The sequence below is a fragment of the Pteronotus mesoamericanus genome, unplaced genomic scaffold (genome assembly GCF_021234165.1).
Source record: "Pteronotus mesoamericanus isolate MK-2021 breed Mesoamerican mustached bat unplaced genomic scaffold, CSHL_Meso_final contig_41, whole genome shotgun sequence".
In the NCBI taxonomy this organism is placed as follows: Eukaryota; Metazoa; Chordata; class Mammalia; order Chiroptera; family Mormoopidae; genus Pteronotus; species Pteronotus mesoamericanus.
In genome coordinates this window covers 9,168,162-9,183,970 of record NW_026555152.1, presented here as the reverse complement: position 1 = coordinate 9,183,970, position 15,809 = coordinate 9,168,162, and the positions used below count along the sequence as shown (strand labels likewise).

The window sequence follows — 15,809 nt, the reverse complement described above, 5'->3', positions numbered from 1 at the left end:
GAATGCTCCAAGCCTGCAGTGCTGCTGGGTGGGGGCTGTTCTCTCTGAAGGACTGTTGAGATCTGCGGGCCAGCAACCCCGGGGTTCACAGCTCTCCCCGCTGCAGCCATCCAGTGGTGGCTCTGCACCTCTCCTCCCAGGACCCTTGCTCCCCTGGCTGTCCCCAGGAGCCTGACAGGGGCCAGTGCCCCGGCCTGCTCTCCCCCTTCCTCATAGCAGCTTTGGCTCTTCATCCTGCACCCTGCTTCTGGACTGTAACTTCAGGACACAGGATTAACCAAATTGGTTGGGGGAGAGTATAAGATGGAAGTCAGGAATAGAGGCTATGGGTTCACATTGCGGGGTTTAATCTGGACCCTCTGTTTTTTACCTGTTAGAGAAGTGAGGTAGTTTCTCTGTGTAAACCTTACTTTCCTTCTGTTACATGGAGACATGAATAGCACTCAGCTCATAGGGTTGCTGTGAGAGCTGCATGAGCTCCTCCACCAATGAGAACAGAGGCTGGCATGGAGAGTGCTGGTTATCGCTGGTGTGTCATTGCTGCAGTGAACTTCATGGGGTTCTGAGGCTCCTGAAAGCTTCTGAAACGCTGGCTTAACCAGGGCCCTGACTGATGAATAAGTGGGAGTTTTGCTGCATAGTTGTGGTCCTGACTAATTAAGACGCTGACTCAAAATCAAAACCGCCACCACCAGGTGAGCCAGCAGGAGCCTGAGTTTAGGTCATGTTACTTCACGGACTCAGGGTGGCCCATACAGATTGGCGGGCCCTCTTGACAGATTAGAGAGGGCTGCCTCACCCAGGAAGGGAAGCTGCTCTCACAGGGACACTTCTCCGTCTGGGCAGAGGGTGTGCCCACAGACCCACAAAGCCTTGGGAGATGTTCTGCCAGCCATTCAGAGATCCGAGCAGCAGGCTGCTGCTCCGGGAATGAGTCAGAAGCAGGGGCTGGGGAAAGTCTTCAGGAGACCAATGCATAAATTCAAGGACCCACAGGTGCTGAGGTCTGAGGCCTAGTGTTCCTGTTCAGCATCAGCGCACATCCTGAGTATTACCACTTGCCAGACTTTGGGCTAGTGCTTTTACACACCCCTCTCCCTGGGACTGAGTCAGACCAGGAAATGGTCTTCAAACAGCTTTTCTCTCACGTCAGGGGCTGCTATCATTTGACATCTCTCCTTTGATACTATCAGGAAGATGACTTTCCCTGTGGAACCAAGGACTGTGGGCAGACACTCTGCTTGAGGAGGGGCCTCCATAATCTAGTTCCCACTCTCCACATCAGATCACTTACATTTGTTTCAAATCTCGGGGAAGAAAATGGAAGTATTAGACAATCTTCTAAAAGGTCAGAGTTCTGGCTTGTGTTACAGTTCAAGTTCATTCTGTGTACCCAATGGGCAATGATGGGAAGATGGGAGCCTTGTCCTGATATTTACCAGCAAAGGGACATCATTCAAGTCACTTAACACCTGTGGGCTCACTTTCCTCATCTTTAAAAGACAGGGTTGGAGTAGTTCTAACTCTTGATGGTTCTAGTCACTAATTCCAGTTATGATAGGCACCAAGTAAACAATATCATTGTAATGATAGCACCATTATTGAGCATTTATTATAAGCTAAGTATTTTACATAAATGATCTTACTCTATCATCTCAACAACCTATTATCATCTTCATCTTTTTCAGGTGGGTAACTAAAGTTTAAGAAGGTGAAATTGTTCAACATTATGCATCCAGCAAGTGCAGAGCTGGGATATCTGAATTTCTGTCTTAAGTGGGGGTGATGAGATTGATGTTTTCAATGTTTTCACTGGTGATTTGCATATAAACTCAGAGGCATTTTCTCGTGTTGGAACACAAATAGGAAAAATCTTCCACCCTCCAGGCAGCTAATCGGGGGCTTACTTGTCCTTATCACTCCTGGCCCTGAAGGAAGACACTAGTTTCCTGTGTGATCTTACCTTGGCGGAGGCATCGTGTCCTCAAAGCCTCTAACAAGCCACCCACCATGGGAAAGGGTGAGAGTGGAAGCAGACGCCTCCCTTCACCCAATTCCCAAGACTGAATTTGACGATCCTGCACTGCATTAGGCTATGGCAGGAGGTGGGAGTAGTTATTCCCAGTTTATCATGGAGTAAAAATGAAGATCAGTCTTTCTCCTTATGCCTGACTTTCTCCCAGCATTAATGTCCCTGGAGATCTAGGAAAGGCTATTCAAAGCAGCTGGCCTGTCTTGAGCAGAGCAGAAATAGATTGCAGCCCTCCCCTCGTAGCCAAGGCAGCAGAGCATGTCACTGTGAGCAGGTCACCAGGAGCATTTAGGTGTTAGGCCTTGGCATGGCTGGTGTGGGCTTGGGAAGAAGGAAGTGGGCTGAGGAAATGCGGGAAGGCTCCTAGTCGAGGCAGCCATCCCCAGGGCTCCTTGGTGCCCCGCACGTCTGCTGCTTCTACCACTTTTTAAATTTATCTAAGCAAAGGCCAAAATCAGGCAGGCTTTATACTTGGAGCTGAGCAGATAAATGGAGAGGAAAGTATATTCCTTCTCCTCAGCTCTCATATAATCTAGGGCTTTACACAGCTAACTGTCCTTTCCGTTCAGACAAGGGGATGCCAGATATGGACTTCCCAGTCTATGAATTAGAACCAGAGAGAATATTTTTAGTCTGTATTTGTTATTAATATTTTAAATCAAACTCTTATTATCCTGGTTTGGAGGCTCTCCGACGTCTTTACTGTGAGCCTGGCGCACACTGTGACTGGCTCAAAGGGTCAGGCAACAACCAATCTGCAAGACTGCTGCATGTGTTGAAAGCGCACAGTCTGTGAATCTTCCCCCCGGTTCCAGTTGCCAAAGACTTTCCAGCCCTGGAGTCACCATGCTACTCCTTGGGTACAAGCAGAAGCACGCTGCCTACCTGAGTGGCTTCTTCAGGGAGGGAGGGGCTTGGATGATCTGGCAGGGGGCAGGTGGGCCTCGGTATCTCTTGGTGAAGCCTAAACCAGTGGATTGATTGATCCTTGTGAATTTGACCCTCTGCCCAGCCAGGCCAAGGACATTCACTTCAAGGCTCCTGAGGTGGCCCCTTATCCCAGGTTCATCAGGGCCGGGAAAAGAATAAAGCCAGGAATAGCAGAAAGAGTAAATAAAATTGAAAAATCAAGACCTTTTTCCTTGGTCTTGCTTACCCGCTAAGGACACCGAGAACCAAGTTAAGTACAAAAAATGACCCTATGATGATTAGTGTAACAAAATAGATCCAGGGCCAGTCCCTTCCTACGGCATCATTGACCTGGAAGAATGGAATGATAGTTAGTGAGGTGCACACAGCAGTCGAGCACGGCCCAGCCCCCATCACTGGCTCCAGACACCAACCCACGCAGTGCCAGGACCCGATCCTCTAGGTACAAATCAGAGGCCAAACAGCCTGCCAGCCAATGGGTCAGAATTTGCGGTTGAAGGAGACCTTTCCCCCTGGTTTTCCTGGGCCTCATAGGGTCCCATTCCTGAGGATCCTGGCGATGGACAGAGTGGAACCTGGGACCTTGCTCGGCTGCATTGTAAGGAGGACATAGAAACGGTCAGCTTACCCGCTCAACACACCGAGAACCAGATTTAGAACGAAAAAGGATCCAAAGATGACCAGACTGACAAAATACACCCAGGGTAACTCATAGCCCATAGCGTCCTGCATCTGGAAAGACGAAGGAAAGTTAGGAAAGAGAGAAAGCAGAAGTGAGTCAAAGCGAGGAGGCACGTAGAGAAGGGAGCAGAGAGAATCTGGAGGAAACAAATGAGACTGAACTTCGTCTCTGTCTATGTGGATCACGGTCCATTGATACCCTCACATCACATCATTTATATTCAGACTACTTTCCATGCCCTTGACCTGAACTGTCAGGGACTCCTGAAAGGCTCTGCCTTAAGAGAGATCTTGTCTGGCTCTCCCTGTTGTTTTACTGTCTGGAACAAAAAATAATTTCCCCAATGTTTTCTACTCACCTGTCTAACGTGAGGTTAGCTAAAAAAATAAAAAATAATAATAACAACAATTTCTTCAGAAAGGAATGGTTTTAGCTCACTTGGATTTTCATGGCATTAAATCTTCCATTGCACACTGAGCTTGGAGTCAGAAGTGCCTCAGCTCTTACTGCTAGAGCCAGAGATCCGGACCTTCAAGGGTGTGGGGGAAGGAGACCTTCCTAAGGGGCTTGCCCCCCGGATCTGAGCTGGTCCCAGAATTTAAAGGTGAAACCCTATGGCTTCACAAACACTACAGGTCGCAAGCAGGAAAGATGGTCATTTTGGTTTATGTTTTCAGAGAACGGTTCCTGTGACTATAACCACAGCCTGGACCCAGGAAACTGTTACCTGTAACCAACTGGATCATGAGATACCCCATGAAAGGCTACAACACCTAGAGTAGCTGGAGGCCGTGGTGTGCAGAGCCGGTTTCTGCGGGCAATAGAGAGCCACCCTGCTCCATGTTCAGTGACTTCACGACAGTAGCTTGAAATTGGCCATGGTGGACAGAAATGGGCAAGGGATACAGATCCGCCCCCCTCCACCTTGTGGTCCATAACAACTGACTGTTAAACACTCACCAGCACATCACAGGTTAGCAGGTGGGTGTGATAGGGCACAGAGCAGCACTTTTATCAAAGAGGAAATTTATTCTGATTTAGTTTCTCAAATCTATTTCTTTTTGATGCTTTCTGATGAAAGGGCTTAGTCTTATCTCCCAAAAATGTACCCTAAGTTTGTCTTTGTGAATTTGACTTATAGGAATCGAGATTCCTAGGTACAAAGCTTCCTACATGATTTACACTGGTGGTTCTCAGAGTGGGGTCCTGCAGGCCAGCAGCACCTCCTTCAGCAGGAACTTGTTTTGAAACGGACATACTCAGGCCTGACTCTGGGGGTGGGCCCGACAATCCATGTCTTATCCAGCCCTTCAGGTGAATCTGATGCATGTAAAAGTTTGAGAACGCCTCTGCTTTACGGAGCATTCTGTAACTCCCAACTTTATAAGGAGACGGAGAATATTGTGATTTACGTAACCTCTGTTATGCTGCCCAACAGTGTTCCTCAAAGTGGGACCCAAAGACCACCAGGACCAGAGTCACCTGGGAGAGATGTGAACAAAGCAGATTCCTGGGCCCTTCCCCAAGAATGCAGTGAGCCTCAGGACTCTGCATGTTAATTGCCCAGGTGATTCTAAAGCAGGCTGTAGTTTGCTGGACACCCCCAGGTGCCTGAAACGAGTTCCAGGTGTGCTGGGATAGTGCCGCCCCCAACCCCCGGACCCTGGGAAACCTCACCCATGTTCCTAAGTATGCTGGACAAGTATGTTCTTTGCATGCTGTGAACAAAAAAGATGGACAAGTACGAGTGACCTACCTAATCTGACTAATTTGAAATGTTACATTCCAACATATTCTTTGCAAATCTATTAATATTTATCTGGGGTCACTATATTTTAGAGGAATCTACCAAATGTAGTCATGGTGCAAAGGACAAAAATTATGTCAAGGGCTTGGGGGTCATTTGTTAGAACTGAGTCAGGAAGGAAAAGAATAATTCCCACCTATGTCTACTGAGCCATGTTGACTTTAATTCAATTTAATATAAGTTGATTATTTAATGCCACTTCCACACACCTTGCTCTTGTTTTTTACATAGTGCTTATCACTTTCTAATCTATAATTAATTAATTTGTTATGTGTTTGTGTTCCATGCTGGAATGTAAGCTCTATGAAGACAGGCAGTTGTGGTCTGTTTTGTTCACCGGTGTATCCCAGGGGCCTACAACAATGCCTTGTTTGTGGCAGGTACTCAGTAAATGTTTGTTGAGTGAATGAATAAACTTGATATGTGCCAGGCACTGCGGTGTAAAGTGGAAGCCCTTGCTTGAAGGGGAACAGATGAACAACAGGCAATCACAACACAAGGTGATAAATGAAGTGGTGGAAGTAAACATGCAGGGTTCTAGAAGCCCAAAGGCAAAAATGGCTGCACGAGGCAGGAGAAGCAAGCAAGGGCCAGGCCAGGCAGGACAAGGAAGGCAGGAGCAGAGAGGAATCCTGGGATGGAAATAGGGCTTTCCTAGGAACCTGGCAATGGTTAAAAATAGAGCCTACAGCTGGAAAGCCATCCTGGCTCCGGGACGGAGGTTTTCCCAGTGGCTGAGCACTGAAATATCCAACGCAACAGCAGCTGTGAGGAGGGCAGGGCAGAGAGCTCCTCATGTGCCGGAGCTGCCCCATCACAGGGAGTCTGGGAGCCTTCTTCAGCCAGAAGGTAATTAATTATCCGAGCCAAAGCTGCAAAGGAACCCAAAGCAGCAGAGGGAAGTCTTCGCTGCCAGGAGAAAACCAAAACCGCGCTAACACAAGGAGGAGCGAGATTGGCGGAATGAAATTAGGAAGAAGAAAAGCATGGGCGGCCACAGGGAGCTTGGGAGCCACAGAGCACGTGGTGGTGGCTGTGATGGTCATGTGATGTCAGGGTCTGCATGTCACATTTTAATATGGGGAACTGTTACATGATCCTTCTATTATTCTTGGTAGTGGTCTTCTTAGCCTCTACATTGGTCCAAAGAGTATTTACTGAGTACCTGCTGTGTGTAAGACACTGCGTTCTGGGCCACAGTGAAAGCCACAGGGCTGGAAACGGCCCTGAGATGAGAGGAGGCATCTGTGATGGGGCTTCTATGGAAGCCTGGATTCAAGGTCATGGGGGGCCTTTGAGTGTCCTTCTACCTTTCCACTTTCAGATTAAGTCCTGGCTATGAAGATCAGAAGAGGTCCCTTTCTCCTCCTTAACTTAGTGCTTCTTTGCTCTTTTGGGAGGGTGGGGAGGTCAGGAAAAGCCAGAAAAACAAATCAAAACAAAACAAAACAAAACAAAACAAAACAAAAAACTGTGGGCTCTCACCAGAGAAAAGGCACATACATGCAGCCCACTGCACACACTCCCACAGGTGTTCTGGGCCCTGTGGGGCTGACCAGCCTGCTTGTTCCACATTAACCCTAGGAAAGTGCTGCCCCAAGCATGGTGAGGGGATCGAGGGGTCTGTTCTGAGAAAGTTCCCTAGCTCCACCTGGGCCGCACACCGTCTCACCTTCCTCAGGACGGCAAGCAGAGGCAGCCCAGGAGGCGATGGCAGGCTTGCCGCAGTTCATGGCGCTGCCCTGGAGCCCGGCAAGTGGTGAGGAGGAGGGAGGGCAGGGTGACTCCCTGAAATGAGATCTCTCCTGACTGCTTCCTCATGCCCCCTAAATTTTGTGAACACTCAGGCTCACAGAAAATGCGGTCCTTCGGGCCACACATCTCTGATGAGCCAATAAACCCATGAGCCTTGGAGATTTCCTTGAGCCCTTGTTTAGCCGGGGTGTGCTCTCTTCTGTGCCACACACAAGGTGAGTGGCTTCCAGCATCATTAAGAACCTCAAATGAATGGAGCTACAGACCACATCACCCACAGATCTCCCACAGTTAGCCACAAGACCCATAGGTATATCCTGTGGCCAGGGCCATATCCAGGAGACTCATGGTCTCCACCTCTCCCTTGTTGTCCTATGTTTCTGCTTTGATTTCTCCCTTGGCTGTGGAATCGTTCTTTCAGAGGTTCAAGAGGGGGACTAGTAGGTGAGGGGTAGGAGGTAGGATGACAAATGAGAGACCACAGAGCCTCAAGGTGCTCCTAAGACCCCGTCACTCCCTTAGTGAGCAGTGTTCAGCGACCACCAGAGGGGGATTCTCTGGCCTGCCTGGCTCTGGCTAGAGAGGAAAGAGCACCTTTGTTTCCCTTCCTACTTTCTCTTCCTTATTCTAGGCCACCTACTTTTGGGGGCCAACTGGGTAGAGTGTATACAATGCTGGGTGGCTCTGAAGTAGGGCAATGTTTGGGGTGATAGAGTGATGTCTTAAATCAGCTAGAACGGAGCTATTAAGAAGAGAAAGAATAAATACATTCACACTTTCAGAAAATGACCTAGATGGCTGACATCCTTAGTTAGAGGTGAAAAAGAACATGTCCTCCCGAACCATGAAAGCTAGTTGTTTCTCAGGCCTTTAACAAAAGCAGCTCTCTGATTTTCTGAGGGAAGGCCACAGGGAGGTGGCTGCCACCGGCAGCCTCGGTCTCCAGGACAACAGCCAGCAGATGGCCCTGCCTTTGCTGAAACACACACCTTACTACTCAGGAAATCAGCGGACAAAGGGAATACTGAATGAAAAATACAGAAGACCCTTCTGAAACTAACATCTAATTCCTTGGGGGAACCCCAGCCTTAAATCAAGGTACATTTTCCCCAAAAAGAAAAAACAGGGGGAAGATCTCCGGGCCCCTATTCCCTCCAGGCCACTATTGATCTCAGCTGATTGCCATGAGTTTTTAAGTTGTGCCACTTTTTTTCTGAAAGGTTTGCGGCTCAGGTACTGTGAATCTAAAAAGACTGAACTGTTACAGTGAATGCCAAGGGAGGCTGTCACTTGCCAACAAAGGCAGGAGGTGTAAACCCATAAAAGTCACAGCACTTTACACAGTGTCATTAGAGGACAGGATTTGCTGCTGCCAAACATGCCAGTGTTCGAAGCGATGACTTGATAAATCTGTGACTACTCATGACCTCTGTCGCCTTGCTTGCTGGGACATGGGCGTGGCCACCCACAGGTTCACTGAATGAGCAGCAAGGCAGACAACAGATCTCACCTGACTCCTCTCCACCCTGCACCTGTTTATTGTTCTGCATAGAAAACCTGCTAGGGCCACAGAACACAGTAAAGAGCCTGGTTTGCACCAATGAGCTCTAACATAGTTGAAAGCAAACCAACAACATTAACCCCTCCATCTACAATCTATTTTAAAAATCACTCAACTCAGATGAGATCGTGCACTGACATCCCTGGGGAAGTTAGGAGCCCTGGAGAGTGGAATGGTGGCCCCCGGTGTGACACCTGTATAGGGGACAGCTGCTCAGAGCCAAGAAGACATGCTTGTTTGTCCTGAGGAGCCACCAGGCATGGGTTGAGTATGATGCCTTTGACGTCACCCCTACAGGTGGCCTTTCAACACTTGGGTGAGAGCATTCTGGGCAGCTGAGCTATTTTGGGAGTCTGTCAAGAGGCAGAAACACAGTTCTGTCCAGTCTCCTGAACTGTTACGAAGTTTGCTCTCCCAGGCAGAGGAGACTTCTCTTCTCTTGTCCTCCTCATCCAGCCTCAAGGGCAGCAGAACCCCACCTTTTCCTATTCTGTGCCATGCAACGCTCTCCCTGCCCTCACTGAGTGTACCGCTCTGTATTGCTAGGACACCTCTCTTTGTGTGACCCCTGTCTCTTCAATTAGATTCTAAACTCCTTGAGGGCAGGCCTTCTCCTCCTCCTCCTCCACACCAGCCCCACCCCAGTCCCCACTCAATCCTAGGAGGATAGTAAATACCCAATAAATGTTTGTTAAATTGAATTACTGAATAATAATGACTCACCTAATACCAGAGCAATGACTAAAGCAGAACCCAGTAAGTAAATAAAGAATACCTTTGAGAGATGCTAATTTTCTTTCTTGTTATGTTTATGAACCAACCGTTTACATTTTAGATAACAAATGCTCTGTTTAAGCTGGCTAAGTGGGTAATACCCTGAGGCAGATTAGGGGTTAAAGAACACAGGGTGCTAAGTAGGACCCCCACTTTCTCTGCTCTGGTACCTGTTAGAGGGCCCAGGATACTGTTTCCAGATTACTTGAGGATTTTTTCTCAGCTCTTCACTTAGAATGACTATTAAGTCACCAGTTGTATTCAGGCCCACCTTTCTGCTTTTCTGATACCTTCAGAGACTCATTTTCTATATTCTGTAGTCAAAAGAGGGGACTTTTTGAAGCAAGTAGGGGGAAAAAAAAGAGGATAACACCTGAATTACAACTTGCTTGGATGCAAAAGTCCTTTGTACTAAACAAGGGATACTTCAGCAGCACCGACCCCAGAGAGGAGTGGCTGCCTTGTGTGTGTGTGAGACAGACAGAGAGAGAGAGAAGGAGAGCGAGAGAGCACGCGCATTTGGTAGGAACATCCTCCCAGCGTGTCCAGACATGTAGTGGAATGACAAGACAAAATGTAGTGTTGACAACTGACTTATGAAAGGTTAAAACGTTACACTTTTGTTCCCAAGCTCTCCTGTTGAACTGAAAGTAATCCAGATACTATACTACAGAAGGCACTATGTGTGATTCTAAAAACGCTTCCTTTATATGACTTCTCATTAAGTATGCTTTCTAATCTTACCTGTAAGTGCAATTACTAATATCTTTAAATCAGTGGAAGAAACCAAGGGGGGCAGGGCAATGGGTGTTGGGAAGAAGGTGACCCTGATGGTGGTAGGGCAGGCAAGAGCACGAGAGTCCAGCAAAACGCAGACCAGAGTGCTTTTTACTGTGCCGCACAGTACGCGCTGCTCGTAGGGGCCCTAGAGCAGAAGGGCTTTGTTGGGGAGAAGTCAACAGGATCCTCTTCCTGAAGAATTACGCAGGTATCTGGACTCCTAAAGACCTAGAAAAGTGTATTCTTGTGTGGTGCCTGCTCTAACGGCTGCCTCCCTTTTGCACAGTTCTCATGTGTGACCTGCTCCAGGGGGACCAACCCCAATTCAGTGGCCCTGTTATTCTGTTTGCCATGAGCACTATTTCAAGTGCTGGGTGGGCCCAAAGCCAGCACTGAACAGATAACTGATTAATGTTAAAACTATTTAATTGTGAGCTATGTGGGGGGATAACGCAGAGAGTTTCAAACTGACCCTAATATGAGAACCCTACAGATCATCTTGATCTAGCAGCTTCTTACATCTTCAGGAAGGCACACGGCTAAGTCATATAAGACAAGTAGTTGTGAAATATATGCAGAAGGCTGCTAGGGACATTCAGTTAAAAAACCAAACACATCTGAAAGTAGAACTGGAAGGCAACTGTCATGCCCTACAACCCCAGCTTCCACCCTTTCTTGGTGCCGCACTGTTTCTAAAGCAGGCTGGCACTGTTTATGAGATCAGTTCTCCTCGCCTAGTTCTGAAGAGGTGCAGTTCTTCTCAGAGTAAATGGAGAGGCTTTGGCTTAGGAAGCCATTTCCCAAGGAAACCACAGCCCAAACCTGAGTTTTGTCTTGGTTTCCAAATCCCCATACCTTGTCACCTGCAGATGTCTAGAACAGGGCACTAAGACAAGCAATGTTTTAAGCTCATTGTTCAGCTCATTGGGTTCTCAAACTAGTATAGGGCCAAAGATTTAATGGAGGAAATATCAGGTCCTACATGGCCAAGTTGTTTGTTACTTTTGGTCTACCAGCTCTTCAAAATCATAACAATGGGATGACATAATGGATGTCAGAGAGAAAGAGAACAAGACTCGAGGCTTCCACAGCAGGAGGCAGCTGTCTGTTGTTGGCTATGGGTGACCTCCTGAGTCTCTTCTATCCCTGACAATATCTAGTGATTGGTTCAATTGCTTCTGTACTGCTGCAATGATCTAGTCTCGCTCCAGGATCCTACAACCAGCTGTTTGGTGGTTCAGAAGGAACCCAGCTCTGGGGTTGCCATACTTCAAAATGTGGGTTGCTGCTTCCCATGTCCTCCAGACTTGTCCCTTGGAAGGTGAAGGTAAATGTATTCTTCTGGACAGAAGACCCCAATTTCAATGGAAACTATCCCCCAGAGTGGTTCAAATTCAGAGCATCAAAACAGCACCATTTGAATTCAATAGTATAAACTTCTAGGGGTTTTCAAACTCCACTTGAGCATCAGAATCACCTGGGGAGCTTTTTCAAAATGCAGATACTGGGTTCTAACTTTGGAGTTTCTAGCCCAATGGCTTAGAGGAAAATCTTGGAATATTTCTTTTAGAAAGCGCCATGTTATACTAAAGTACATTGTGATTTGAGAGTCTGTGTGTTTAGAGATAGAGGCCTAGGGGCCAGAAGGAGGAATGCTCCAGGGGGAGAAAGGAGGAGGGACAGAGAAGAAGAAGGAAGGAAGAAGAAAATGGCCATAGAAAGGTCAAAGCAATTATAGAAATTGTCTGAAAGCAGGAGCATTGGGCTGGAAGGTGTTTCCACCATGAATACCGAAGTACAAGGCTATCTCTCAGCTTTAGGGGGCTGTGTGTGTGCCTGTGTGTGCACACACACACAAAACATGGCCATTCGGGAAAGGTGCTGGGAAACTCAGAGAGAGGCATGTCCCATGAGCCTGGGACTGTTCCTTCACCTCTGACACTTTTTCCATTTTCATCCTGAGCTCTGTCACACACACCCCAGGGGAAAAAGCACAACACAGCTGCTGAAAATTGGTAGTTGCATTTCTGTGCTTGTTCTCATTCCCTACTCCAGCTGTCATTACGACAGTATTTCTTTGGGTCACATCTGGCTGCTGGAGTATCAATGACTTGTGGTTGGGGAGAGGGAGGGAGTGATGAAGGAAGATCACAAAAATACATCAGGGCCATCAGCAAAGTAAATTATACCTATTCCCATCAACCCCACACCCACCCACCCACTGCCACCCTGCCCTCAATTTGCTGCCATGGGAGGTGTTTCCATAGCAACTTAAGGCATGGGTTTGAAACTCACATGAGGAGGCTCCAAAGCACAGTACCATACAACCACAATTTCATGGCCCAAAGGCAGAAACTGCCCATTTGCAGAAGGATGCTTCTGTCCTTGGCTGGCCTGAGGGGTCCACCCAAGGCAGAAGCACCAGTTAGGGCCACTGGGAAAGTCGATCAGCTTTGCTAAATGAAATAAATTTGCCTAAGTATGATAAGTTCAATTCCCTCTCTTCGTACAAATCATTTTAAACCAGTTCTTATTCATCATGGGCCTAAGAAATGTTTTTCCACGTTTCATTTTAGTTTGAGGAAGGGGTGATTTGACCTTTGTCTTCTTTTGGAAGTATCACAGCACAGCAACTCTCCCAGAGCGGCTGCGGCTGTGCCTCTCTTACCCAGCTGAAACCTAGTGTGTTTCCCTAGACTGAGCTTTTCAGTCTGAACTGGATGTTTTTTAGATCTGAATTCTCAGTACCTAGAAGCACCCCTGGCATGTGAGGAATGCTCAATAGATGTTTGCTAGGTATAGGTGCTCAGGCAGGTTTCAAGTAGTCATTTACACAGAGGTACAAATTTCACAGCAACACAGGGTTTCAGCATGTGGACTAAAACACAACAACTGGGAAAAGAGGGCTTTGAAGCAATAAGACCTGATGCTTATTAAAAACTTTAGAAGCTACAATATGCTGTATCTCATCTTTGTGCTGTTACAAAACTTTTCTGATTCAGAAAAAAGTCAACATTCCTTGTCGCATTAGTTCCTCTCTATCTGGCCCCTCTGCTCCGTGCGAAGGCATTCACACCCCCCTCCCCGACTCTCCCCCGCTGTAGCCTGTAGGCGTTGTTCCCTAAGCAGGCTCTTACTGTGGTTTTCAGGATGGCCAAATAAATTTGACTATTTGTAAAAGGCTAGATGAGATGGTATTTTCAAGAATGGCAACAAACATTTTTTACCCAAGTGTTGGAGAACAACACTGGATTCTGGCAAATCTCATTTCATGCGGAAACAGGATACTATAAAGAATTATGTTTTCCACCCTGGCTGGTGTGGCTCAGTGAATTGAGCACCAGCCTGCGAACCAAAGGGTCGCAGGTTCGATTCCCAGTCAGGGCACATGCCTGGGTTGTGGGCCAGGTCCTCAGTAAGGGGGGCACGAGAGGCAACCACACATTGATGTTTCTCTCCCTCTCTTTCTCCTTCCTTTCCCCCTTCTCTAAAAATAAATAAAATCTTTTTAAAAGAAGAATTATGTTTTCCATAGTGTTTACAAACAATGGATTTAACTTTGCCAGAATAAAGAGAGCTCAAAGATGGTGCATGTATCTGCCTACAGGACAGGCTACACAAAAATTTGGCACTTCAAAGGTTGTCAAACTAGTGTTGGCTGGTGGGTAATAAAAGGGGCACCTTTAAAGCAAAATCTTCACTGTTGACTGGTTGACACTTAAGAAGTACTGTTTCTAAATATGCATCACATAAGCAGCAAAGTGTTTTGTTGGCAGTGAAAATGACAGCGATGTATTTGTCTGGACTATTCTAATATGATTCAGTAAGATTAACGTGAGAAATAAAAGTATAATAGCATGCTGTAATGCTACACCATTCAATAAAAATGGCTTCTTTTTAGAGGACCAGGCCTGACTTTTCTCTTTACTCCTAAAAATTAATAATCAATCTGTCTTTTGGGGGCAGAGGCAGGACAAGGATAAGAAGAGAAGAAACCCAACAGTGAGAAAGGGAGTGAATGGCAACCTGGTGTCAGGCATCAGGGACATGCCATGCCAGTTTCGCACTAGAAACAGTTGAAGACACACCGAAAGATGGCATTTTCTCTTAGGCTGGTGGGCAGAGAGAGACTCATTAGGGTGAACATCTATCTCAAGCTTTGTGTCTCATAAAAGGCCTGATAGAAATCAAAGAAATTCATTAACCTCTCCATCAAAATCATGGGGAGGATGAATAAGGAGAGCCAAGGGAAGGAGGTCCTTGTAGACTTCCGGACTCCCTGCCTCTGCGCGTCACAAGCTACGTACCCAGTAGAGCACGTCTGTCCAGCCCTCCATGGTGATGCACTGGAACACCGTCAGCATGGCGAAGGCGAAGTTGTCGAAGTTGGTGATGCCGTGCCTGGGCCCATCCCACCCAGGCTTGCACACGGTGCCGTTCTGACACTGCCGTCCATGGCCTGTCTCCAGAGCACAAGGGGAGGGGTCGTCTTCTGCTGGAGCATCTCAAATGGCCAGGGGAGAGGAGAGAACAGAGGGGAGGGAGAGATGGGAAGAGAAAAAAGGAGTGAGAAGTCAGAGAGGAAAGGGATAGAATAAGGTGGATGGGATAGGCACAACCACCACGGTGACGGTGATCAGAACACATTTTCATGCGTTCCCTCATCTGAACTAAACAACATAAGGAACTAGGTACTCATTTTAGGCTGCTGTTGATTTAGAATGTTAGTACATTCAACCAACTGCTGTTAAGCCACATTTTAAGCCCAGCGATTGGTTTCAAGCACAGTAGGGCTACTGCACATTCTGTTGTAACATGTCAGCATCATAGTCAAATGGCCAATCAAAAAATAAGAATCAAAAAATCAAAAAATAAGAAGGAAAGAATCACTTCCTGACCTCCGCTCAAGGCAGAGCGGTGGTGGGCAGCAGGGAGACCACTGTGTCAGTATGGACAGGGCTTTTTCAGGAAACAGTTCAGGAAGAAGTCAGGAAGAAAATGTTAATCCTTAACTATGAGATAATTCTTAAGAGAATGGAGTTGAGCACTATGGCTGGAAATATATGCTAAATTGTGTCTTCTTGGCTTTTTCTTCTTTCCTCTCTCATTTTAACAGCTTTATTAAAATATAATTTACATTTTTTACAATCCATGAATGTAAATGTACAGCTCAATTATTTTTAGTAAATGTATATGGTTGTGCAGTCATCACCACAATCCATTTTAAAACACTTCCATCATCTTCCAAAATTCCTGTGTGCCTGTTTGCAGTCAGTCCCTATCGACATGATCTGCATTCTGTCACTATAGCTTTGCCTTTCTAGAAATTTCATATACATGTACATTTTACTGTCTGTTTATCCATTCACCAGCTAGTGGGCATTTGGATTGTTTCCAGGTTTGGGCTACTGTGAATAGCGCTGCTTCCTGGCTCCTCCTCGGCTGGTGCTTCAGGTCGCACAGGAATGTCTGTGCGATCACTGAGGTG

General features: G+C 46.9%; 1 protein-coding gene across 1 annotated transcript in view; it reads right to left on the bottom strand.

Moving 5' to 3' along the window:
• Positions 1 to 15,809, bottom strand: part of CACNA1C (calcium voltage-gated channel subunit alpha1 C) — a 603,963-nt gene that overhangs the window by 174,719 nt on the left and 413,435 nt on the right. The window contains exons 7-8 of the mRNA XM_054577199.1: positions 14,629 to 14,825; positions 3,189 to 3,292 (exon numbers count right to left, since the gene is read on the bottom strand). Of these exons, the coding sequence (XP_054433174.1) occupies positions 3,189 to 3,292; positions 14,629 to 14,825 (301 nt within the window). The remainder of the gene's footprint in view (positions 1 to 3,188; positions 3,293 to 14,628; positions 14,826 to 15,809) is intronic.